Raw genomic sequence first — 27305 nt, 5'->3', positions numbered from 1 at the left:
ACACTGTACCTTGCAGTAATTTTAATTGAGTGATGCCCACATTCAATTATGTGGAAGAGGATATTCTGTAAATGCAAGACATCATAGACCCTCCCCCTGAAGGGGTTTCACTAAGATATCCTGCACTCATATACAATGATGTAGATTGTAGAGAGATGATGATGTCTATATGTCAGCACTGCTTTAGCACCACTGAGGACCAAAACCCACTAGAAGAGGTAAAGAAGAAGAAACCTCAGCATGCCAAGACTAAAAAATGGTAAGTATATTAAGAAAAAGCAAAAAAAATAAAAAATAGCCAGGATGGCACTGGAGGGGGAGATGAGAGGGGTGATCTGGAGTTGGGTTTTAACAGTATTACATCTACAATTAATGTTACTAATCAACATAAATATTTCTAACCACCACTCTCAGCTGTTTCTTGATCCCATCCGACTCTGAAAATGTTGATGATGCCTTCACCTCCACTTCATGGTTACCCAGCTCCAGTGGTACAATGACAAAAGGTACAGTAGCAGAGGATTTAGGTGGCACAGTCACAACCACGTGGTAACTTTTCTGTAAACTTGCCATGCTGCAAAAGGCGGAGTTATAAGGTATAGTCACTCGCACCTAGACAAAAAATGAATAAATTAAAATTGTCACAATTTAAAAAAAATGAAAAACAGCAGATCCATACAAAGCAAACAATTAGCACTCATCTATTCCACTTCCCTACACCTTCAGGAATATCAAAGGTCACTTTCCCCTCTGTACTCAGAACACAGTGGTAAAAGAGACTGGCAGATAAGACTACATATTGCGAACCAGCCATCCAACACACCCAAACATGTAGAAGATCTTTTAGCAAGAAGATCTAAACCTTCCTTACCCTATGAACATAATTCCATGTCTTCATGGAAGAGGACTTGCTAGTGGCTCCAACCTTTAATGCTCTATCCAAAGTTAAAATTAAGTTGTGGCTTGATTTGGACCTTTAGAATACAGAATGTAATGATCTCTTATAGCCCAGGAGCATGCAAAGGATTGGCACTGGTCTTTGCCAGCTGGTCGGAAGACAGGCTCTCACAGCATGGATGTTAGTTCTGGAGTTACCAGATCTTTGCCAGGGCCACCAATGGTTAATGTAATGATTCCAAATAGCTCATAGACCAAGGGCCAGCCAAAGAGCAACAAAGGGCACTAGGGCAACAAGCTGTTTGGAAAAAAGGCTCTCAGCATGGATGCTAGTTCTGAAATTACCATTTCTTCTCCAGAGCCATGAATGGTGATGATTCTGTATAGCCCAGGGACCAGGGGAGAATGGAGGAGTGGGGAAGGGCACTAGTATTTATTAGCCAGTTGAAAGACAGGATGTCAGCATGGATGTTAGTTCTAAAACCTACCAGGTCTTTGCTAGATGCTTGATGGTGTGGATGATACTGTGCTGCTAGCAACCCTAAACAGCAAACCATATGTTTACCTCAATGATGGGCAGGATGTAGTTTACACAGGGTTAACTCAGAGGGGATATGCCAGAGGTCAGAAAACTGGGACGACAAAGCAAAGTGAGACACCAAGGTGCAAGACTGAGAATACAGGGGCCCTGCCCTAAGCGTCCCTTACCTAAAATTTTGTGTTGCACCTAGATTGTAATCAGCCTGGGATTGAGTTGATAGTGAGTGCTTTCATTGAGGTTTTTTGTGCTATCCCATGACTTGACAAAGCGCATGCGTGTGAAATACGTAGTCACGACAATGCCCGATAGCTTGAAGACCAACCTGGCTGTGGCGGCTTCCCTTTTTGTCTTCTCCATCCCTCCACGTTCTTTCTGGTGTGCCGGCTTGCTGAGCTGGCTTTTTTGGCTTGATGCTGCAAACCTTCCTTCTAGGCTTGGTTTAATACAACAGCACCCGGACACCCCCAGTGAGGAATGCTTGCTCAACCCATCTTCTATCTCGGCCATGACAACTGTATGATATCTTATGTGACTAATGCTGAGAAGTTTCTTTGTACTATGGATCTTACAATGGAACTTTTATTGTTTTTTACTGACCAAAGGTCCCTGAGTGCTGTTAATCTGGAGTATTTCATTGGGTTTTGTCTAACTTATTTATGAGTTATGAATATTTATGTTTCCCTGGCCAGCAACTAGGAGGTGTATTGCCAGTGGTGTATGCAGGATATAAATATTTGTGGTGACCTTCCAGAAAGATCTGTGCTTCCTGAAACATGGTAGGAAAGGAGGGTCCATGCTTCCCAGGCTGTTGCCAAGAGAGAAGGCAGTGGAGTTGGTTTACTAAATCAGGTGTGCATGGTAGCCAGTAGGGATGATCGAACGGTTTGGGTCGACCATTGGTTCGGCCCAAACATTGGCTGTTCGAGGTTCAACCGTATTTAGAACTTTTTGCCCAAAAAGCTCGGAATTCGGCAACCAGAACCGACCAAAATGCAATGGGACAGGAAATGGGCTTTAAAAGCCCATGATTGGACCAGAACCATTAGCAAAATTGAGGGGGCAGGAGAATGCTAGGAATGTGATTGGAGTGACTAGGGGGTCCCTAGGCCAATCATTAGTGAATACGCCCCCCAGTATATAAGATAGCCCCCGCCAAATTCCTAGCATTGTTATACAGGACATGGAAGAGAGTGGAAGCAGTTCTGTTAATTTTACTTTAAAAGTGTCATTTAGCATTTATTAGTGTGAGGAAAGGGATATCTAGTGTAGTTAGAGTGCTCTTTTACACTTTAGTTAGCTTCAAAAATGTAGTTTCTGTAGGGAAAGTGTGAAGTGTCAGGGTGACCATAATGTAGTGTAGGGTGAACTGACAGTGACTGCTATGGCAGGGTGACCAAACCCTTCCATAGCAGGGTGACCGCTATAGAGAAAAGCTAGTTTCTCTCAAGTCACTTTCGCTGCAGGAATATGGCTTCGCTCCCGTCAGCATTCTTTATGCTGCAGGCGTTGCTAGTTTTTTGAGGACATGTTTGGAGTCAGACATGACATCTGAACATGTGTATAGGGGGTATATATACACACCCATGTATGTATATATACACCTAGACATATATAGGTATGAAAGGAGCAGAAAAAACTACTTGCGCTAATGAAATAATTAACACCAATATAGTTACGCTCCTATCACACCTATATATGTCTAAGTGTAATATACATATAATTATGTGTGTATATATACCACTATACACAAGTTCAGATGTTTTGCCTGCCTCCAAAGAACCCCAAAAAATGCCCAAAAAAATGCTTGCTACTAAACCGGCAAGGTGTGAAAAGGGAGAAGCCAACAACCTGTTCTATAAGTGACAAAATACAAACAATTTTTTTTTCTGGTTCTGGACATGCTACAGAGCTGAAACTTCACAGGTACACTTTTTAGACCCCCCAGATACTAAATCCAAAGAATTTTTTTTTTTTTTTTTATTTTATTTTTTTAAATTTTTTAAATAATTGTCTCTCTATCAAAAATGACACTTTTTAAGAACTTTTTTTGTGTGATTAATAGTCCCCGGGGTATGACCCAGAACCCTAGGCACTTTTAGGGGCATTTATTGGGTTTTAGGGCTTCAAAATGGTGTTTTTTGATTACCGAAGTTCGGGTCCTGTTGATTTCAATGGGGTTCTGAAATCCGGGCCGAACTTTTGGGAAGTTCGGATGTTCTGGCCGAACCGAACTTTTGAAAAGTTCGATCATCCCTAGTAGCCAGTCGGCTTCTAAATTCAGCTTGTTCAATTAAGCTTTGACAATAAAACCTGGAAGCTGATTGGTTTCTATGCAGAGCTGCACAAGATTTTGCTTGCTCCAGTTTTAGTAAATCTCTCCAGTGTTGGAGGTTGCTGCCTCCCAGGTCTGCTGCACTCTGATGGGGACACTTGATGTAAGAGAGCACTCTGATGGGAATAACTGATCATATGTAAGGGGGCACTCTGTTGGGGACAATAGAAGTAAGGGGGACTCTGATGGGGACACTGACGTAAGGAGGCACTCTGATGGGGACACCTGATCTAAGGGGGCACTCTGATGGGGACACCTGATCTAAAGGGGCACTCTGATGGGGACACCTAATCTAAGGGGGCACTTGATGGGGACACCTAATTTAAGGGGGCACACTGATGGGGACACCTGATCTAAGGGGGAACTCTGATGCTGACCCTGATCTCTGATGCAGACATCTCAAGTCTCCCATGAGGTGCTGGAGTCTCCCGCATGTGGCCTGCGGCTCCCAGACACCCACAAGTGCCATGCAATATCCCAGGTGCCGCTGAGTCTGTGTCTTTCTAAGCTAAGCTTTCAGAACAGAGCCAATGCCTCCTGTATAGTTCCGGCTCTGTCCTGACAGTCTGAGTGAGTCACAGGTGGAGTGATATCAAATTCACTCCGCCTGTGAGGAGACTGACCCAATACAGGAAGGATCTTTCTCCAGCGCTGTGCCGCTCCTGAGTCCTTACACATGGTCCGTTGAACTTGATGTCAATATGACATGTGTCTCTAGCCAGCATTTCCCACCAGCAGTACCCACAACAGTACCAGCCAGCACTACCAGCCATCAGTACCCACAGCAGTACCAGCCAGCAGTACCAGCCTGAGCCAGCAGTACCCACAGCAGTACCAGCCAGCAGTGTACCAGCCTGAGCCAGCAGCACCCACAGCAGTACCAGACAACAGTACCCACAACAGTACCCACAGCACATTACCAGCCAGCAGTACCAGCCTTAACCAGCAGTACCCACAGCAGTAGCAGCCAGCAGTACCCACAGCGCATTACCAATCAGCAGTACCAGCCTGAGCCAGCAGTACACACAGCAGTACCAGCCAGCAGTACCCACCAGCAGTACCAGCCAGCAGTACCCACCAACAGTAACCACCAGCAGTACCAGCCGTACCAGCCAGCAGTACCAGCCAGCAGTACCCACAGCAGTACCATCCAGCAGTACCCACAGCAGTACCAGCCAGCATTTCCTACCAGCAGCACCAGCCAGCTGTACCCACTAGCAGCACCAGCCAGCTGTACCCACCAGCAGCACCAGCCAGCTGTACCCACCAGCAGTAACAGCCAGCAGTAATAGCCAGCATTTCCCACCAGCAATACCAGCCAGCAGTAACCAGCTAGCTGTACCCACCAGAAGTACCCACCAGCAGTACCAGCCTGAGTTAGCAGTACCCACAGCAGTAGCAGCCAGCAGTACCCACAGCAAAGTACCAGCCAGCAGTACCAGCCTGAGCCAGAAGTACCCACAGTAGTACCAGCCAGCAGTACCAGCCAGCATTTCCCACCAGCATTACCAGCCAGCAGTAACCACCAGCAGTACCAGCTGTACCAGACAGCAGTACCCACCAGCAGTACCAGCCAGCAATACCCACAGCAGCACCAGCCAGCAGCACCAGCCAGCATTTCCCACCAGCAGTACCCATCAGCAGTACCAGACAGAATTTCCCACCAGCATTACCAGCCAGCAGTAACCACCAGCAATACCCACAGCAGTACCATCCAGCAGTACCCACAGCAGTACCGGGCAGCAGTACCAGCCAGCATTTCCCACCGGCAGTTCCAGCCAGCTGTACCCACCAGCAGTACCAGCCAGCAGTACCCACCAGCAGTACCAGCCAGCAATACCAACCAGCAGTACCAGCCAGCATTTACTACTAGCAGTACCAGCCAACAGTAACCACCAGCAGTACATGCCAACAGTACCAGCCTGCAATAAAGCTTAATTGTAAGTATCCCAGAATGTGTAAGTTTCCCAGCATGTGCAGGGTTTCTGACTCCTACAACCAGGACCACTTCAAATCACTGAAGTGGTCATGGTGGTTAGAGTGTTCCTTTAATATCTCTCAGGAGAAGTAAACCTCTTTATACTGATTCTGTTTCATTTGATCATCCTCTAGTTGTGTTAAATTGTTGGGGGGCTCGGAGGGGGCGGATTGCCACCTCCTTGCATTGAGCTTGCCACCTCCCTTAAATTAGTTTTTGCAGGTTGGGATGTCTGTGATGGGGACCCTGATCTAAGGGGGCACTCTGATGGGGACCCTGATGTGAGAGGGCACGCTGATGGGGACCCTGAAGTAAAAGAGCACTCTGATGGGAATTCTGGTGTAAAAAAGCACTCTAATGGGCACCCTGATGTAAGGGGGCACTTTGATGGGGACAGCTGGACTAAAAGGGCACTCTGATAGGGACACCTGATATAAGGGGGCACAGATTCAATTTAATTATCCTAATCGAATGATATTCTAATACATGCTAGTGTTTACCAGGTTGTAACACCATATGACAGACTGTCAGTGATTCACATACAGTGAACAGCCCTGGTGGCCAATCCCCAAATACTTTTTTTACTGACAAAACTGGGAAAATGTTCTGACGCAGCACATTTCTTCACAACCTAAAATATGATAGAAACTCCTATAATAAACTAAACCAATCAAAATTTAACCCCTTTCCGTCCGACAATCTGTCACCCGCTGAGTCCACCGGGCACAGCCAATGACAGATCACAGTACCGACCCACTGCTGTGACCATGTGATCGCTGTGGCCAATCGCAGCAGATTACATGACAGTTGTACACAATGAAAGGCTTTGATTTATGCATTTCACTGTGTACTATTGTGATGAGCTCTGTGATTGGTCACAGTCATCACATGGTACAGGCAGGGCCAATAACATCCCATGTGTACAATGTGATTAGCTGTGGCCAGTCATAGCTAATCACAATAGTAAACACCGAATAAGTAGTTTTCATTCAGAAAAAATGGTTGCTTATAACTAGGGTTGAGCGGACACCTAGATGTCCGTTTTCGACGGGTTCGGCCAAACTTTAAAAAAAAGTCCGGGTCCGTGTCCCGAACTTTTCCCGGACACCAAACCCCATTGAAGTCAATGGGGACCCGAACTTTAAGGCACTAAAATGGCTCTAAAACACCAATGGAAAGGGCTAGAGTGCTGCAAATGGCAGCAAAATGTAGTTAAGAGCATGGCAAGTGCACTGCAAACAAATGTGGATAGGGAAATAACTTAAAACAACAAAAAAAACCAGAAAAATAAAACAACGTTCTTCATCTCTGAAGGACGAGGCCCATATGGAGTAGGAGGGAGGTTGAGGTGGTGGTGGATGTGGCGGTGTCATAGGCGTGCGCACAGGGTGTGCCGGGTGTACCTGGGCACACCCTAATCACCTAGGGCACATAGCATTATCGCTCTGTTTGCCAGTGAGGAGATGGGAAAGATCTCCCTCGGACCTGCTCTGCTCTATTTCTCTTTGCCAGCAGGGAGAGTGATGTATCGGGGCCATGTACATGTAGGCAAACACATGCATGTGTATTTCAACTTTGGGGTGCACACCCTAATGCAATAGGCTGCGCACACCTATGGGCGGTGTAGGTGGAAGCGGCGGTGGAGGAGGACCAGGGCCGGATTAAGAGCATCATGGTCTTGGTGCTGAGGATTTTGAAGGGCCTTAAGGGCCGTGCCTTGGCATGCACCCAGAGGAGGAAGGGTGCAGCCATGCATGCCTAATTCAACATTGGAAGCTGTCTCTGAAGCCCATAAACACATCCATGCATCGGCAACTGTCCCTCCTTGTCAGGCCTTCGCGCTGTGTGGGGAGGTTCTGAGGGTGCTGCCTGGGGAAGCGAGCATAGAAGCCAGACTTCTGTGTTTACAAGTGACAGAAGAGCGGTCACAGTGAATATGGCCAACCCGGGGCCTATATAAAAGGTAGGGGCCTGGAGCTGCAGCTCCAATAGCCCCTACGTTAATCTGGCCCTGAGGAGGAGGACGAGGTAGCCAACACTGCTTCTTTTCACAAATTTTAAATGAGGGTACACCCCAAAAGAGTGAGAAAGAGCAAAAATGGAACAATGGGTGGGTAAGGTCGGTATCCATTGCTATTCTGCACAAGGTACGGAAAAGTCCCGTGGGATCCATGCCTGGTTCATTTTAATGAACGTGAGCTTGTCCACATTGTCTCTGGACAGGCGGCTGCGCTTGTCTGTTATAATGCCCCCAGCCGTGCTAAATACCCGTTCAGATAATACACTGGCTGCAGGGCACGCCAGCACCTCCAAGGCGTAAAGGACAAGCTCAGGCCATGTGCCCAATTTGGAGACCCAGAAGTTGAAGGGGGCAGACCCGTCATTCACTACATGTAGGCGTGTGCACACATACTGCTCCACCATGTTGGTAAAATGCTGCCTCCTGCTAAGATGTTCCATCTGAGCTGCTGGTGCTGCTGTTTGTTGTGGCGTGCTGACAAAGCTTTTCCACATTTCGGCCATGCTAACCCTGCCTTCTGAGGTGCTGGCGGTGCCCTGGTTGCGTTGGCGACCTCCTCCTCCTCCTCCTCCTCCTCCTCCTCTGCCTTGTGCTTCCACTGTGGCCCCGCTGTCAGATGGGAATGCCAGCAGCATCGCATCTACCAGCGTGCGCTTGTACTCGCGCATCTTGCGATCGCGCTCCAGTGAGTGAATTAAGGACAGTACGTTGTCCTTGTAACGGGGATCCAGCAGCGTGGCCACCCAGTAATCAGCAAAAGTTAGAATGTGGGCAACTCGGCGGTCGTTGTGGAGACACTGCAGCATGTAATCGCTCATGTGTGCCAGGCTGCCCAGAGGCGACGAAAGGCTGTCCTCTGTGGGAGGTGTATCGTCCGTGTCCTCTGTATCCCCCCAGCCACGCACCAGTGATGGCCATGAGCTGGCCTGGGTGCCACCCTGCTGTGAACATGGTTCCATCTCCTCCTCCAGCTCCTCCTCCAGCTCCTCCTCCTCCTCATCCTCCAGAACTGTGCCCCTGCTGGACAATTGTGTCCCTGGCATTTGTGTGTGCAGGAACCCACCCTCGGAGCCCCTTGCGAATGACTGCCCTGAAAGCCTTTGAAATGTTACCTCTTCATCCTCCTCCTCCTCCTCCTCATCCTGTGCCACATCCTCTTCCATCATCGCCCGAATTGTTTTTTCAAGGAGGCATAGAAGTGGGATAGTTAAGCTGAGAACGGCGTCATTGCCACTGGCCATGTTGGTGGAGTACTCAAAACAGCGTAACAAGGCACACAGGTCTCGCATGGAGGCCCAGTTATTGGTGGTGAAGTGGTGCTGTTCCGCAGAGTGACTCACGCGTGCGTGCTGCAGCTGAAACTCCACTATGGCCTGCTGCTGCTCGCACAGTCTTTGCAGCATGTGCAAGGTGGAGTTCCACCTTGTGGGCACGTCACATATGAGGCGGTGAGCGGGAAGGCCGAAGTTACGCTGCAGCGCTGCCAGGCGAGCAGCAGCAGGGTGAGAACGTCAAAAGTGCGCACAGACGGCCCGCACTTTCTGCAGCAGCTCTGACATATCGGGGTAGTTTTTAAGGAACCTCTGCACCACCAAATTCAGCACATGCGCCAGGCAAGGGATGTGCGTCAAACCGGCTAGGCCCAGAGCTGCTATGAGATTTCGCCCATTATCGCACACCACCAGGCCGGGCTTGAGGCTCGCTGGCAGCAACCACTCATTTGTCTGCTGTTCCATGCTCCTCCACAACTCCTGCGCGGTGTGTGGTTTGTCCCCCAAACAGGCAAGTTGTAAAACTGCCTGCTGTCGTTTAGCCCTGGCCGTGCTGAAGTTGGTGGTGAAGGTATTACGCTGTCCGGATGAGGAGGCGGTAGAGGATGAGGTAGCGGAGTAGGATGAGTTAGGAACAGGAGGCAAACTGAAGCGCCCTGCAATCCTCGGTGGTGGAAGGACATGCGCCAAATTGCTATCCGCTCAGGCCCATCCGCCACTGCATTTACCCAGTGTGCCGTTAGGGAGATATAACGCCCCTGACCGTGCTTACTGGTCCACGTATCGGTAGTTAGGTGGACCTTGGCACAGATGGCGTTGCTCAGTGCACACCTGATTTTTTCCCCAACTTGGTTGTGCAGGGAAGGGATGGCTTGCCTGGAAAAGTAGTGGCGGCTGGGCACGACGTACTGTGGGACAGCCACCGACATAAGCTTTTTAAAACTGGGCGTCTCCACCAGACGGAATGACAGCATTTCAAAGGCCAATAATTGTGAAATGCTGGCATTCAGGGCCAGGGATCGCGGGTGGGTAGGGGGGTACTTCCTCTTCCTCTCAAGTGTTTGGGAGATGGAAAGCTGAACGCTTCCACGGGACATTGTGGAGATGGTTGTTGGTGACCCAGGTGGTGGTGTTGCTGACAGATCGTCTGTTTGCGGGGGTGGCAGGTGCCGGTATGACTACAGAGGTGGCTGGAGCGGCCGAGACTGCAGCAGAAGAGGAAGCAGGATGAGCCAGAGACGTTTCTTGGTTTTGAAGGTGTGTACTCCACTGCAGCTCGTGCTTTGCACTTAGATGCCTGATCATGCAGGTTGTGCTCAGGTTGAGAAGGTTTATGCCTCGCTTCAGGCTCTGATTGCACAGGGTGCAAACCACTCGTGTCCTGTCATCAGCACATTTTCTTAAGAACTTCCATGCTAGAGAACTCTTTTGAGCTGACTTTGGTGCGCTCGTTCCCTTGCTGCGTTGGGCAGTAGCAGGCGTAGTGTCTAGGGCACGGCCGCTCCGCTTCTGCACCCTGCTCCCTCTTCTGCTGTGCTGGTGGCTCTGTGCGACCACCGCCTCTTCCTCCAAAATACTCAGGTCACCTGCATGACCTTCATTCCATGTGGGGTCGAGGACCTCATCGTCCTCCACATCATCTTCCACCCAGTCTTCACCCCTGCCCTCCCTGTCGGTCTCCACAATGCTGAACGCCGCAGCAGTTGGCACCTGCGTTTCGTCATCATCGGAGACGTGCTGTGATGGTCCTTCCATGTACTCATCTTGAGAAATAAGTGGTTGGGCATCGCTGCACTCAATCTCTTCCACTTCTGGGGCAGGGCTAGGTGGATGGCCCTGGGAAACCCTGCTGACAGAGTCCTCAAAAAGAATAAGAGACTGCTGTATGGCTTGGGGCTCAGACTGCTTGCCTGATTTGCAAGGGGGTGAGGTGAAAGACGGTTGGACATTGGCTGCAGGTGCCAACTCTGACCTTTCTGCAGTAGACTGGGTGGGAGACAATGTGAAGGAACTGAAGGCACTGTCAGCAGCAAACCAATCTACTATCGCCTCTCTGTGTTCTGGCCTCATCACTTCTAGAGGCGTATGATGCCCTACCAAATACTGCTGCAGGTTCTGTCGCCTACTCACACTTGAGGAAGGTGTTTCACTTGTGCGTGTAGCTGGCACAGATCGACCACGTCCTCTCCTTGCAACAGGAGCTCTACCAGCAGCACCACAACCCCGGCCACGGCCCCTATTTGACGCTTTCCTCATATTTCTGAAATTTAAGATCTTGCCCTAGAAAGGTCTTTATTGAATAGCAGAACAAAAGAACAACAGTATCGCACGGGTGTATCTCACAGTCAAGTATGCAAACTATGCCGCAATTTAATGTTTTTTACACCAAAAGGGTGTGTATTGAATAGCGGAATAGGATAAAAAACTGTGTATCTCACACGTACAAACACAGACTAGGCCCCATTAAATTTTTTCCTACCCTAAAGGGAGGATGAGGAAGAGGAGTATGGAACAGGCAGCACCCTCAAATCTTCAGAAGTATGAGATGAGCCTCAAAAACTTGGAAAGGTGGATCTCACACGTACCGACACAGACTATTCCGCAATTTAATTGATCCCCAAAGGTTTTTATTGAATAGCGGAATAGGAAATATGATCAAAAAAAGTGTATGTATCTCACACCACGTACAGAAGCACACTAGGCCCCAATTACTATTGTTTGTACACCTAAAAGGATGGAGGAGGAGGAGGAGGAGTATGGAACAGGCAGCACCCTCAAAGCTTCAGAAGTATGAGATGAACCCCAAAAACTTGGAAAGGTGGATCTCACACGTACCGACACAGACTATTCCGCAATTTAATTGATCCCCAAAGGTTTTTATTGAATAGCGGAATAGGAAATATGATCAAAAAAAGTGTATGTATCTCACACGTACAGAAGCACACTAGGCCCCAATTACTATTGTTTGTACACCTAAAAGGATGGAGAAGGAGGAGGAGGAGTATGGAACAGGCAGCACCCTCAAAGCTTCAGAAGTATGAGATGAACCCCAAAAACTTGGAAAGGTGGATCTCACACGTACCGACACAGACTATTCCGCAATTTAATTGATCCCCAAAGGTTTTTATTGAATAGCGGAATAGGAAATATTATCAAAAAAAGTGTATGTATCTCACACGTACAGAAGCACACTAGGCCCCAATTACTATTGTTTGTACACCTAAAAGGATGGAGGAGGAGGAGGAGTATGGAACAGGCAGCACCCTCAAAGCTTCAGAAGTATGAGATGAACCCCAAAAACTTGGAAAGGTGGATCTCACACGTACCGACACAGACTATTCCGCAATTTAATTGATCCCCAAAGGTTTTTATTGAATAGCGGAATAGGAAATATGATCAAAAAAAGTGTATGTATCTCACACGTACAGAAGCACACTAGGCCCCAATTACTATTGTTTGTACACCTAAAAGGATGGAGGAGGAGGAGGAGGAGTATGGAACAGGCAGCACCCTCAAATCTTCAGAAGTATGAGATTGTGTTCACTGTACCCCACAAAGATTGTGTTCACTGCACCCCAAAAGGATTGTCTTCACTGCACCCCACAAAGATTGTGTTCACTGTACCCCACAAAGATTGTGCTCACTGTACCCCCCAAAGATTTTGTTCACTGCACCCCACAAGGATTGTCTTCACTGCACCCCACAAGGATTGTCTTCACTGCACCCCACAAAGATTGTGTTCACTGTACCCCACAAAGATTGTGTTCACTGCACCCCAAAAGGATTGTCTTCCCTGCACCCCACAAAGATTGTGTTCACTGTACCCCACAAGGATTGTCTTCACTGCACCCCACAAAGATTGTGTTCACTGTACCCCACAAAGATTGTGTTCACTGCACCACAAAAGGATTGTCTTCACTGCACCCCACAAAGATTGTGTTCACTGTACCCCACAAAGATTGTGTTCACTGTACCCCACAAAGATTTTGTTCACTGCACCCCACAAAGATTTTGTTCACTGCACCCCACAAAGATTGTGTTCACTGTACCCCACAAAGATTGTGTTCACTGCACCCCAAAAGGATTGTCTTCACTGCACCCCACAAAGATTGTGTTCACTGTACCCCACAAAGATTGTGTTCACTGTACCCCACAAAGATTTTGATCACTGCACCCCACAAGGATTGTCTTCACTGCACCCCACAAAGATTGTGTTCACTGTACCCCACAAAGATTGTGTTCACTGTACCCCACAAAGATTTTGTTCACTGCACCCCACAAAGATTGTGTTCACTGCACCCCAAAAGGATTGTCTTCACTGCACCCCACAAAGATTGTGTTCACTGTACCCCACAAGGATTGTCTTCACTGCACCCCACAAAGATTGTGTTCACTGTACCCCCAAAGATTTTGTTCACTGCACCCCACAAGGATTGTTTTCTCTGCACCCCACAAGGATTGTCTTCACTGCACCCCACAAAGATTGTGTTCACTGTACCCCACAAAGATTGTGTTCACTGTACCCCACAAAGATTTTGTTCACTGCACCCCACAAAGATTGTGTTCACTGCACCCCAAAAGGATTGTCTTCACTGCACCCCACAGAGATTGTGTTCACTGTACCCCACAAGGATTGTCTTCACTGCACCCCACAAAGATTGTGTTCACTGTACCCCACAAAGATTGTGTTCACTGTACCCCCCAAAGATTTTGTTCACTGCACCCCACAAGGATTGTCTTCACTGCACCCCACAAGGATTGTCTTCACTGCACCCCACAAAGATTGTGTTCACTGTACCCCTCAAAGATTGTGTTCACTGTACCCCACAAAGATTGTGTTCACTGTACCCCACAAAGATTTTGTTCACTGCACCCCACAAAGATTGTGTTCACTGCACCCCAAAAGGATTGTCTTCACTGCACCCCACAAAGATTGTGTTCACTGTACCCCACAAGGATTGTCTTCACTGCACCCCACAAGGATTGTCTTCACTGCACCCCACAAAGATTGTGTTCACTGTACCCCACAAAGATTGTGTTCACTGCACCCCAAAATGATTGTGTTCACTGTACCCCCCAAAGATTTTGTTCACTGCACCCCACAAGGATTGTCTTCACTGCACCCCACAAGGATTGTGTTCACTGTACCCCACAAAGATTGTGTTCACTGTACCCCCCAAAGATTTTGTTCACTGCACCCCACAAGGATTGTCTTCACTGCACCCCAAAAGGATTGTCTTCACTGCACCCCACAAAGATTGTGTTCACTGTAATCCACAAAGATTGTGTTCACTGTACCCCCCAAAGATTTTGTTCACTGCACCCCACAAGGATTGTCTTCACTGCACCCCAAAAGGATTGTCTTCGCTGCACCCCACAAAGATTGTGTTCACTGTACCCCACAAGGATTGTCTTCACTGCACCCCACAAGGATTGTCTTCACTGCACCCCACAAAGATTGTGTTCACTGTACCCCACAAAGATTTTGTTCACTGCACCCCAAAAGGATTGTGTTCACTGCACCCCAAAAAGATTGTGTTCACTGCAGCCCACACACAGAAAAATGGATGTGGATCACTGACACCTGCCTATCTCCTATCCCACACCACACAGCAATATCGATTGTAGTTTGTAGAAAAAAGGAACTCCATGATACAAAACAAGTTTGCTCAGAGTAGTTTGTAGAACACACTTTCTCTAAAATTCAGCAGCTGCCTCTCCCTAACAGGATTGAGAAGAGATCGTAGATCGGGACTAAGTGCAGACCCCACCCCACACAGCAATATCGATTGTAGTTTGTAGAACACTCTGACCCTATAATTCAGCAGCTGCCTCTCCCTAACAGGATTGAGAAGAGATCGTAGATCGGGACTAAGTGCAGACCCCACCCCACACAGCAATATCGATTGTAGTTTGTAGAACACACTGACCCTATAATTCAGCAGACTCTATCCCTAAAATGCCTACAACTCGCCCTGCCTAAACACTCCGACCTGACCCTAAATTCTATCCGGACACCAATCTGTTTTTCCTGCCTGTCTTTCCCTAATCAGCAGCCAGCACGTATGTGTGCTCTGTCCCTGAGCTAAGCAACAGAATGACGCTGCTGCGGCTGCCTCGAACTTATAAAGACTTGGTCACATGCTTCAGACGGCCAATCACAGCTACTCATACATTTGCAGGCATGGCTGGGATAGCTTAAGGCACACCAGTTAAACGATTGTTGATTGGCTGTTGAAAGCCCGCCATGAAAAGAGCGCCAAAACATGCAAAACCCGGAAATAAAACGACCGAACACGGATTTTTTACCCGAACATACAGTAAAGTGTCCGTGTTCGGGTAACAAAAATCCAATTATTCGGTACGAACACGAATAATACAGTCCGTGTTCACTCAACACTACTTATAACTGTAAAATTCAGTTATAAGCAATCATAGTGTGTAATAAAAAAAAAATCCTCGTTACCTGCCCAGAGTAGTACAGTGTTACTGTGGTATCACTGTATTGCTCTGGTCACTTTATGTAAAAAAAAAATAAATTAATTAATGAAAAATATTTAAAACATTGAAAAAAATTATTAAAACATATTTTTTTTTTACATACTGTCACCAGCCAGTGTCCCAGATCACCACTGATGACACTGTACTGTACTGGTGGCAGTATGTAAAAAATGTTGAAAACTTCAAAAAGCTCACCATGTCTTTTACTTAATACCTTGGACTGTCTACTTTCCAAATGGGGTCATTTGGGAGATATTTGTACTTTCCTGGCATTTTTGGGCCTCAAGAAATGACAATTTTCAGATATACTGTATATACTTTAGTTTGTGGACCTTATAACCTCCTTACAGACTAAATAATAAACACTTAATTGGGTTATTTTCACCAAAAAAATGTAACAGTATACAGTTCGGCCTAAATTCATGAAGATTATTCATTTGCAAAATTTTATAATGGAAACAAAGAAAAACTAGGATATGGGGTTGTCATATTGGGATGAGTACATAAACAACTATTCATTAATAAAAATGATAAATTTTATGTTAAAATCTCAATAAAAGATACATGTACAAAAATAGACATAACACATTGGCTCACTATGGAGCAAAGTGTGATTTCACGACTAGTTAAGGAGAATTCTGAAGATCCAAAGGGCCTGACCAGTGAGCGCCTGCAGGCCTTAGCTCCGCGCTAGGTCGGCCACGACAGGGTCCTGTGGAAGGGACACCTCGCGTTGAAGCACACGTCCTGGTTGGGGCCAGAGTCACAGCGCTCCCCTGGGCTGCAGCCCCCCCCTGCCGATGTGGGGAGGTGACCTGCTTGGAGTGAACTCCCACCTGGCTCCTACGGGATGGTGAGTAGTGCCCCTGCTCCCTTGAGATTTTGGGGTGTCTGCTGGGTCCTCCTGGGATTGGTAGGTCTACTGGGTCCTCCCCTCCCCACATTTCCCCCATCTCCCTTCCCCCCCTCTGGGGTTCCCTCTGTATTGGGTTGTTCCCCAGGTTATAGGGTGGTTGGCTTGTGTTTTTCTGTGTCTCTTGCACTTTTCATGCTGTGTCTTTTTTTATTTCAGTAATAGTGCAGGACCAAGGTGTGTGGGGACCTTAAGATCCGGTCCGCTCACTGGAGTGAGCGGCTGGATACCTGGGTGTGATGCCAGGCTGTTCCCCAGCTGGTTTGCGCACTGCCATTTTGGTAGTAGGAACATGTGCAGCTTCTTAGAGGCCATGTTCCTGGAGTCACTGACCATGTTTGACGTTACCTCTAGTGTCGGTACGGCCGCTTCCTATTTCCTGGGATCGACGTGCTGCAGGTGGTGTCCTTTCTCTTCCATTTCATCTGAAACGCGGTGGTGGTGAGTCCTGGGGGTATGTCCTATCCTGTTCTTTCGAAGGCAGTAGTGTTGGGACTTGTAGTCCCACAGGTGTCAGTATTGTGGGGTGCCTACAATTTAGATATATACTTGCATATATACATAGGTGTTTTTTCTCCCTGTTTTTTTGGGGCACTGTGGCACCAGGGTACATGGAGCCTACAGAACACATCTCACCACCGGACCCACTCTCAGAGGGGGGATCCTCGGGGTCTCACTCGGCCATGGCAGCCATAATGGCGGTCCTACAGTCATTAGTGGCTAAAATGGATCTGGTCTTGCAAAAAAAGGTCTGGCAAAAAGCGCCCTCTGTCTTCACCTGCCTCATCTACCTCCTCAGACTCTGAGGCTGAAATGGCAGCCGTGGACACTAGCCACCTCTCGGGGTCTGCATCCACGCACCTCGAGGGCTCAAATAGTGAGGACGATTCCTCCTCCATGCACAAGAAGGTGCTGGTAAAAACACTGATTGTGTCAGTGCGAGAAATTCTAAAAATGGAGGATGCAGCGGATGCTACGTCGGCTACTCCGGTGCAATTTGGCACCCGCAGGGCATCCAGGCCGACTAAGGTATTCCCCTTCCCAGCATATTTTGATGAGATTGTCACTAGTCAGTGGAGATCTCCTAAACGCATGGCTGGGATACCTAAGCTTTTTACCAGAAGGTATCCCTTTAAAGAGTCTCTTTTGAAGAAATTGTCGGTACCACTGGTGGTGGACTCCCAGGTTTCTAGACTGAATAAAGTTATGTTACTACCTGTAGAGGGCACTCCATCCTTTAAAGATCCAGTGGATAGAAAGGCTGAATCCTTGGTCCGCCATCTTTTCACCATGGCGGGTTCTATCCCAAGACTGGTGTTTGCCATAACCTTGGCCTCTGAAGACCCTGACGGAATGGACAAAACTTCAATGCCAGGATTTGAAGGAGGGTCAGCACCCTCATGAAATGGTGGAGTTGGTGGACCAGTTGATACAGGGGTTGCGATACATTTGTGTTGCATCTTTGGATGTGGCATCGTTGGTCTTCAGAGCATCGATGACGGCGCTGACTTTACGCCACAGGATCTGGTTGAAATGTTGGTCTGCAGACAAAGCCTCCAAAAAGGTTCTGACGGATCTCCCCTTTGTAGGGGACCATCTGTTTGGAGCCTCCATGGAAAAGATCATTAAGGGGCTCATGGGAGGTAAGAGCACCTTGCTTCCGCAGGTTTCTAAGAGCAGAGAGCCTCGCCACAAGCGTGGTCCTAATTTCTCGGCTCGCAAGGGGCCTTTTGTCCCACTGGGTCGCAGGACAAAGGGTCAAAATCTTCTCGTTCCTTTTCAGGGGGTTCCAAGAGATCCTGTGGTGGTAAGTCCAAAGTGGGTTCTTCCGGCCCCGCGGACAAGCCCTCCTCCACCTTAAGGAATGCCCTCACCCATTATAGGGGTGGGGGGGACGTCTTCAGTTCTTTCCGGACCCATGGAACTCGTTTATCCAGGACAAATGGGTGCTGGAGTTGATTCAGTCAGGTTACAAGATTGAATTTCGATTCTTTCCCCTCCAATCTGAGTCTGTCCGTTGATCGGCTTCATGGTCTTCTGGGAGCAGTGCAGGACTTGTTGTCACAAGGGGTAATAGTTACGGTTCCGCTGTCACAATGGTTTCAGGGGTTTTATCCAAACCTCTTCACAGTACCCAGGAAGGAGGGGAAGGTTCGTCCAATCCTGGATCTCAAGGCCCTGAACCACTTTCTGCAAGTTCAGAAATTCAAAATGAAATCTATCCTTCCAGACTGGCAACTCTACATCAAGGAGACTTTCTGGCTTTCATCGACATCAAGGACGCTTACCTTCATGACATACATTGGGCATCAGTGTTTTCTATGTTTTGCCGTAGACGAGGAGCACTATCAATTTGTGGCGTTGCCCTTCGGTCTCGCTTCCGCTCCTCGGGTATTCACGAAGGTGTTGGCTCGGTGCTAGCCTTGCTACAGTGGGGGATTTCAGTACTGGGGTACCTGGACGACTTCTTCTGAGGGTGGAATCGTCATCTGTCCTGCAGGAGGTTCTGGACATCACAGTGAGAACCCTGCAGGAGTTCGGCTGGACTCTGAATTTTCAAAAGTCAGCATTGATTCCGTCCACCAAGTTGGACTTCCTGGGACTGACTCTGGATTCACCCTCAGCCTGGAAACCGGAAACAGCCACTCCCAGCAACAAAACTCCTAAAATTGCAACATGTGATTCGGCTCCTGTTGTCTAACCATCGGTCGTCTATCAGAACTTGCATGCAAGTGCTGGGCCTTATGGTTTCAACCTTCGAGGTTGTTCCATTCGCACAGTTCCATACCAGACTCTTGTAAAAGGAGATTCTAACCATATGGGACAAGGATCCCCAGTGATCCTGTTGAGTCGAGGCGTGAGAGGATCTCTGCTTTGGTGGCTCCACTCCCCGGCGCTTCGACAAGGGAAATTCTGTCTCCCCGTGTTCTGGACAGTGGCTACCACGAATGCCAGCCTGTCCGGGTGGGGAGGGGTTCTGGGCACGGCGAAAGCCCAGGGGTTCTACATAAATAATTAAACCCGCACTAAGGTGCATATAATTATAAAGTGATGATAAAATGAAGAAATATTTGCAGCTTCTGTTCACTAAGTAAAAAACTCAGAAAAGATGATTATCAAAAGACAGTGCTCGCAAAAAATATGTAAAGACTGAAAACTAAAAAAGATAAATATATATATATATATATATATATATATGTAGTGATGTACGTTAGCCGCAAACTCGCTCAAATGTTCGCGAACCGCAAGTTCGCGACGGGCCCCATTGACTTTAAAGGGAGGCAAACTTTAAAAACCTTTAGGTCATATTTGCAGCCACAAAATACTTACTAGCTGTGCATAAATAGTCCCACCACATGGACACTGTCATAACAGAAGTATTGCTATTGGAAAAGTTGCACTAAATTTTTTTTTTTTTTAACAGAAAAAAAAAAATTTCTTTTTTTTCCCTAAATCAGCCAGAACTGACAGCAGCTGGTAAATACATGTCAAATACATATAGGGTCCATTCACATGCCTGTAAAATGGGTCCGCATCCATTCCACAATTTGGTGGGACGTTTACAGACCCATTGATTTTCAATTCCAGTCTGAAAAATGAGACATTCAAAGAATAAAGAAGTAAGTGTCGGCCATTCCAGGCCCCAAAAATTAGCCCACATGCGTTTACCTGACAGCTAAGAACATTGTATTCTGTGGCTGAAGGTACATTAGGCATTCACAGGATACAGAAGTAAGTGCCGGCCATTCCAGGCCCCAAAAATTAGCCCACATGCGTTTACCTGACAGCTTAGAACATTGTATTCTGTGGCTGAAGGTACATTAGGCAGTCACAAATGGGACGCCTGATGGGCAGGTTGTGTCGCCGCTGAATGTCAGCAAGGCGAGCCATGGCTGTGTAAGATCTTCTGAAATGGCCTGAGATTTTCTTGGCCTGCAAGACGTCCTGGACCCCAGGGTATTTGGCAACGAATCGCATCACGACCAAGTTAAGGACGTGTGCCATGCATGACACGTGTGTAATTTTGCCCTGTTTCAGAGCGCTCAGCAGATTGGGACCGCTGTCGCACACCACTTACCAACTGTCAAATTGAGTGGTGTCAGTGGTGTCAGCCTCTGATCTGCTTGTGAACGCAAAGCTGAAAGGAGTGCAAGACCAGTGTGGCTATTGGCTTCTAGGCACAACAGACGCAGCACAGCATGGCAACGTCTCACCTGGCATGTGGAATAGGTTCTGGGGATCTTGGGCGGCACAGCGGAAGAGACGGTAGCAGCGGAAAAGGAGGAGTCAGCCGAGGAGGAGAAGGAGGATGGAGTAGGAGGAGGAGAAAAAGAGGCAGGCCTGCATGCAATCCATAGCGGTAAAACCAAATCTACACGGGTACCACGGGTTACATGCTTGACGGCAGTGAGAAGGTTCACCCAGTGGGCAGTAAAAGTTATATACCTTCCCTGCCCGTGTTTGCTAGACCATGTGTCTGGTCAGATGTATCTTGGCACCGACACTGTGTGTCAGAGATACATTCACTTGCCGCTGAACATGGCCATACAGCTCTGGAATGCCCTTCTGCGAGAAATGTTTCCTTCCTGGGACCTTCCATTGTGGTGTTCCAATGGCCACAAATTTCCGAAAGGCCTCAGAGTCCGCCAGTTGATTTGGCAGTCAAACATTGGGCAAGAGGGTTATCCGGCGTTATAATTTTTTTTCACGCTCCAACATTTGGGCTACGGAAGCCTGTCTTTTTCCAGAACAATGTGAGGACAGCATTATGGAAGGTGGAGTGGAGGACAATTGTGAGGAGAGAGGAGAAGGAGAAGAGGCTGGACGGTGAGAGCCTGGAGTTTGGCTTTGTGGGTTCTGATGGCGTTGCTCCCACTGGGCTCAGTGATGGGAGACCAGGTACCTTCTTAAGGCGGTCGTCCCTAGGTGAGTGTTGGGCTTACCGCGACTTATGCGTTGACTGCAAAGGCTGCAGATGGCAACACTATTGTCAGCAGCGGACACATTAAAAAATGCCCACACTGCGGAGCCATGTGCGGGCATCCTTGGAGCGCCAGATGTGAATGTACATGTGTCACGATCTGGAGTCAGGCTCGAATACCAATAGCTATAGCAGCTTACACAGGAACCAGCTGGATAGGAACACAGGCAGGTCACACTGGCAGATGACGCAGGCTCACCTGAGGTGCGGAATCTAAGTACTAACCGGTGTTCATCAGCGCTCCTGATGGTGTCGATGGATTTTGCTGCGTGTTAGTACCAGGTCGCGGTCCTCAGGATCGCCCCACCAGGAGGTGAGCAAGCCAGGGTCCAGTAGCAGATAGAGCAGGTCAGGATCAAGCAGAAGCGTAGTCTAGAAATAGCCAAAGGTCGGTAACAAGTAGTTGCAGGTCGGGATTAGGCAAAAGCGTAGTCGAGGAACAAGCCAAGTGTCGATAACAAACGGTAGCGAAGATAGGGAAAGCAGCAGGAGAGACAAGCGAGATATTGGCTGGTGAAGGCACAATATTCTGGCGACCAGGAAGTGCAAAGACATGGCTTAAATCAGGAAGTTCTTGGGAGGAGCAAAGAGTTCAAGGTTCAAGGCAATCAAGATTCATGGCAAGATCATTCAAGGATTTGTCCAAGGAGCTGTCCAGCATTCCAGGTGGCTCAGCAAGTAGAGTCATTGCCAGACACACTAAAAGGTCCCAGGTTCAAGTCTGGGTCCTGACAGTACTCCCCTCCTCCCAGGATGTCCGCTGGACATCTTAGGACCAGGTTTAAGAGGGAATCTTTGGTGGAATTCCCTTGTTAACCTAGGGGCATGAACATTTTCTTCAGGCTCCCAAGAATTTTCCTCTGGCCCATATCCTTGCCATTGGGCCAGATATTGTAACTTGTTCTTAAAGATCCTGGAGTCAAGAATTCTCTCCACCACAAATTCTATTTCACCCTGAACATCCACAGGTGGAGGAGGGGGATGACTTCTTCCCGAAAAAGGATTTTCATGAAACGGTTTGAATAGTGATATGTGAAAAACCGGGTGAATCTTCATATTGTCAGGAAGTTTTAAGCGAAAGGTGACTGGGTTGATTTGAGCAGAAATCTCAAAAGGTCCTACAAACTTTTGACCCAATTTGGCAGACAGAATATGAACCTTGAAATTTTTGGTAGATAACCAAACTTTGTCACCTACGAGAAAGGTGGGACTTGATCTACGATGTCTGTCAGCGGTTTTCTTGTAATATTCCTGGGCTTTCTTCAATGTATCGATCAGTTTCTCTTGAATCTCTTGTAATGTAGTTAATCTGTCGGTAACAGCAGGAATTGGAGTCGAGATAGGGAGATTAGGAATAAAAACTGGATGATATCCCATGTTCAAGAAAAAGGGGCTTTGGGAAGTGGAGCTATGTTTAGAGTTATTATAAGCAAACTCTGCTGTAGGAAGGTAGTCAACCCAATCATCCTGCAGATAACTCACAAAACATTGAAGGTATTGCTCCAAAGTTTGATTGGTCCTCTCGGTCTGACCATTAGACTACGTGATAAGAGTTCTTCTGTTTTAGAAACCCCAAAATGACCAGCAAGTTTAGAGTCATGAACCAATTTGAGGGCTTCTACCCGAACAGATTCAGGTACATAGAGGCGATGCGCTTGAGTCCAAAAGCTGTTCTTGCATTTGAGATTAATGTTCCTAGGAGGATGATTAAGAAGTGGGTCATTCTCATACCCCTCCTTAAGAAGATTAAAAAATGTTTGTGGCCCCTTGAAAGTTATTTTGAGATAGAATCGTACATTTGGAGTTTCTTTCCTGGAGAGGCCCAGGCAACATCCGTGATAGAGCATCAGCCTTACCGTTCCTTGACCCAGGGCGGTACGAAATAACAAAATTGAACCTGGAAAAGAATAGGGTCCAACGTGCTTGTCTAGATGACAGTCTTTTGGCAGAACGAATAAATTCTACATTTTTATGATCTGTGAGAACGGTTACAGAGTGCTTAGCCCCTTCCAACAGATGCCTCCACTCAGAAAATGCTTCCTTAATTGCCAGCAGCTCCTTGTTACCGATGTCATAATTCTTCTCAGCAGAAGACAGCAGTCGGGAGAAATAAGCACAAGGATGGAGCTGCATTTTTTCACCAATTCGCTGAGAAAGGATAGCTCCCACAGCAGAATCTGAAGCATCCACTTCTACGATGAAAGGTAGCTCTGGATCTGGATGTACCAGTATTGGTGCAGAAGTGAAGAGAATCTTTAATTTAGTAAAGGCGGCCTGTGCCTCTGGTGACCACAAAAAAAGCATCCCCTTCTTTGTCAGCTGCGTAATTGGAGCAATTACCTTGGAGAAGTTCCTTATAAATCTTCTGTAAAAGTTGGCAAATCCCTGCTTCACTTCTTCCGTGATTTGGGACACCGCTCGTCCTTTGAGAAACCACTGACACCCCTTGAAACTCTTATCTCGGGAGATACCCCCTTACCGCATGCACTATCTCAGAAATACACCTGCTATCGGAGCCCCGGGGGGACTTCGTTCTTCTCAGCATCCTGAAATGGGAAAGGGACCTGCAGAGGACCTTCACGGTGACCCAACATAGGAACATTATCCGTTTCTCTATGAGATCCTCGATCTGTACTCGCCTCCAGGAGGTTAACTATAAATTGCTGACGTATTGGTACTATACCCCAGCGAGAATAGCCGGCTTCTTTCCAGGAGCGTCTGACAGATGCTGGCGGTGTCAAAATGACCGGGGGTCCATGCTCCATATGTTCTGGAGCTGCCCGCTGCTGAGCGATTTCTGGAAAGAGGTGAGGAGGATCTCCCAAAAGGTGACTGATTATGTCCTCCAGGATGATCCAGCCCTCTTCCTTTTACACTGTTCCTCTGTCCCTCCAGCCCGCTATAAGAAATCGGTCTTACGTCACCTCCTAAACGCAGCCAAGGCGTGCATAGGCTTGTGCTGGAAGTCCACAACCCCTCCGTCGATACAGCTTTGGCTGTCCAGAGTTAAGCTCATCAATGATTTTGAGGACCTGGTGCTGACCTCACAGGGTAGGAGGGAGCTCTATACAGCGACTAGGGGCTGCTGGAATATGTTTGCTTATTCGGATGAAGGAAGGGCACTCCATGGTATCACCTAATTTCTCAGGACTGGGAAGCTGACACACTGCACGGGGTCCATCCGGTCTCCCCCCACTCTTTTCCTTCCCCCGTTTCCCACTGGGTTCTATACCAGTCGAGATAACGGTGTTGCTTATACTCCTGCGCTGACTCCCTACCTCGTTCCCTCTCTATCCTCTCCCCCTGTTTCCCTCCCTCTTTCCCACCTTAACCCCTTTCTGTCTTCATTTCCCCCCTCTTCTCAGGAAACCTAACTCCCACCCAACTTCCCCCCCACCGGTTCTTTTATCCCATTGTCCCCCTGTGTTGTAAGCCCTCTCCCTCTCTAGTGAGAAATGTTCTTCAGTTACCTTTTCTTCCACAACAGATGGTGACATAACTCTCTTAGTACATTTCATCATTCGCACCTGATGACCTGTTGCTGAGTCCCCACGTCACTGAATATTGTTTCATTATTCCACAAAGTGTCATGTTGATGGTTTTCAATTGCTCACTTACTCCTTGGGTTATGTGCTTTAATAATTTGATGATGCCTTTCTCACGTGTTTATTGTACCTCAGATACATGCTTCAACACTGTAATGCCTTAATTTTTATACACCTTGTTGATGTTACTTATGTTGTCCTAAATAAAGAATTTGAAAAAAAAAAAAAGTTGGCAAATCCAACAAATCGCTGTATTTCCTTAACATTCTTAGGGACAGGCCAATCCACCACTGCTTTGATCTTATCGTAATAAATGCTCACTCCTTCAGAAGAAATGATGTATCCCAAGAACTGGATCTTAGTTTGTTAAAACTTGCATTTCTCTAGTTTAATGTAAAGTTGATTCCGCCTTAGTCTCTCGAAGACAGTACAGACGTGCTTGCGGTGTTCTTCCAAATTATCAGAAAAAATAAGAATATCATCCAAATATGCTATTACAAACTGATCCAACAAATCTCGAAAAACATCATTAATTAAATGTTGGAAGGTTGCGGGAGCATTGCACAGTCCAAAAGGCATAACCAAGGACTCAAATTGTCCATATCTGGTTCTGAAAGCAGTTTTCCATTCATCTCCGGGACGAATGCGGACCAGGTTGTATGCCCCTCGTAAATCTAATTTGGTAAAAAGCTTGGCGGAGCGTAGTCTCTCAAGCATTTCCGGAATTAGTGGAAGTGGATAGCGATTTTTAATTGTGATCCTATTTAACTCCCTGTAGTCAATACATGGAAGCAGGGTGGAATCCTTTTTCTCTACGAAGAATAAGGCCGCTTCAGCAGGAGAAGTTGAGTGTCTAATAAAACCTTTATTTAGATTCTCATCAAGGCACTCCCTGAGCACCTTCAGTTCAGGTTCAGATAAGGAATAAAGACGGCCAAAGGGGATCTCTGCCCCTGGAAGCAATTCAACGGGATAATCATAAGAGCGATGTGGAGGCAGCTGATCAGCATTTTTTTTATCACAAACATCCATAAATTCAAGATATTGTGGAGGCAGCTCTTCGTATGACTGGGTAGTTACCATAGCTGCTTGTGAGTCCTGGGTTGGTGGTGGGCTTACTTGATAAGATCTTTTGCAATGTTCTTTGCAATAGTCAGAGGTAAGTTTTATAGAACGTGTCTCCCAGTTGATGGAAGGATTATGGATAGAGAACCAAGGAATGCCCAGGATGATAGGGAATTTAGGCGATGTGATCAGCTGAAAGCTGATAGTCTGCTGATGGTCAGTCTCGATTAAGAGTTCAAGTGGGACAGTCTTGTGGGTAACAGGTCCTGAAGACAAAGGTGAGCCATCCACAGTTTCCATATCAATTGGGGTAAATTTATTTCTTCCTTCCCCCCGGCCCCTGAGTCCAGCATAGCGGAGCAAGGTATTTCACTGCTTTCAGTGATAAGCTTTACAGGGATGACAAAATGAGAAGATAACAAATTAACTTTATTAGCTTCTTGAATCAAAGGAGAGACAGACTGAGAAATTGAGTTTATTTGTTCAGATACCATAAGATCAGTTGCCGCAATAGTTCTTTTAAATTTATTGGGACAGTTGATTGCGTAATGCCCAGATTCTCCACAATATAGACATACGTTTTCTGAACGTCGTCTTTCTTTCTCCTGAGTGGTAATAGATCTTTTGATAGCATCCACCTGAATAGGTTCAGGAGTGTCAGAACCTGGAAGAACTCTTGAACCCTTAGGAGTATACTGAGTAGTAGAAAAACGCATGCCACCATTACTGCCTAGAATTCCCTGCCTCTCTTTTCTCCTTTCAGTAAGTCTTTGATCAATTCGAATACATAATTTAATAAAAGCCTCAAGGTCATCAGGGCTTTCTACTCGGGCAAGCTCATCTTTTACTTGTTCAGAGAGTCCTTGACGAAACTGACTTCTTTGCGCTGCTGGATTCCAATTGGTATCTGAAATCCAACGACTGAATTCAGTTGTGTACTCTGCAACAGAGCGCCTCCCCTGCCGTAAATTGTGCAATTAAGCCTCAGCAGTAGCGCAGCGGTTAGGATCATCAAAAACTTGATTCATGGCAGCCACAAAATTATTGAAATTATCCAGGATGACATCATCTTTCTCCACATAAGGGGAGGCCAAGGCTAAGGCTTCCTCAGTCAGGAGGTGGATGATAATCAGCACCTTTTTCCTGTCAGAAGTAAAAGCAGCAGGTTGCATCTCAAAGTATATACGACATTAAGGAAACCTCTGTAATTGTGATGGTCTCCATTAAACTTGAGTGGGAGGGGCATTCATGTGCTAGTATC

General features: G+C 47.2%; 2 protein-coding genes across 2 annotated transcripts in view; both read right to left on the bottom strand.

The window, feature by feature from the left end:
* The window catches only part of LOC309553574 (A.superbus venom factor 1-like), a 1719715-nt gene that overhangs the window by 1078190 nt on the left and 614220 nt on the right, over positions 1-27305 (bottom strand). The window lies entirely within an intron of this gene.
* The window catches only part of LOC309553584 (A.superbus venom factor 2-like), a 453522-nt gene that overhangs the window by 71225 nt on the left and 354992 nt on the right, over positions 1-27305 (bottom strand). The window contains exon 20 of the mRNA XM_082254860.1: positions 403-612. Coding sequence (XP_082110986.1) covers positions 403-612 — 210 coding nt within the window. The remainder of the gene's footprint in view (positions 1-402; positions 613-27305) is intronic.

This window comes from Pelophylax lessonae (genome assembly GCF_965119305.1).
Source record: "Pelophylax lessonae genome assembly, chromosome: 4".
NCBI classification, from domain to species: Eukaryota; Metazoa; Chordata; class Amphibia; order Anura; family Ranidae; genus Pelophylax; species Pelophylax lessonae.
The sequence above is the reverse complement of the archived record's forward strand: the minus strand, read 5'-3'. Positions and strand labels throughout refer to the sequence as shown.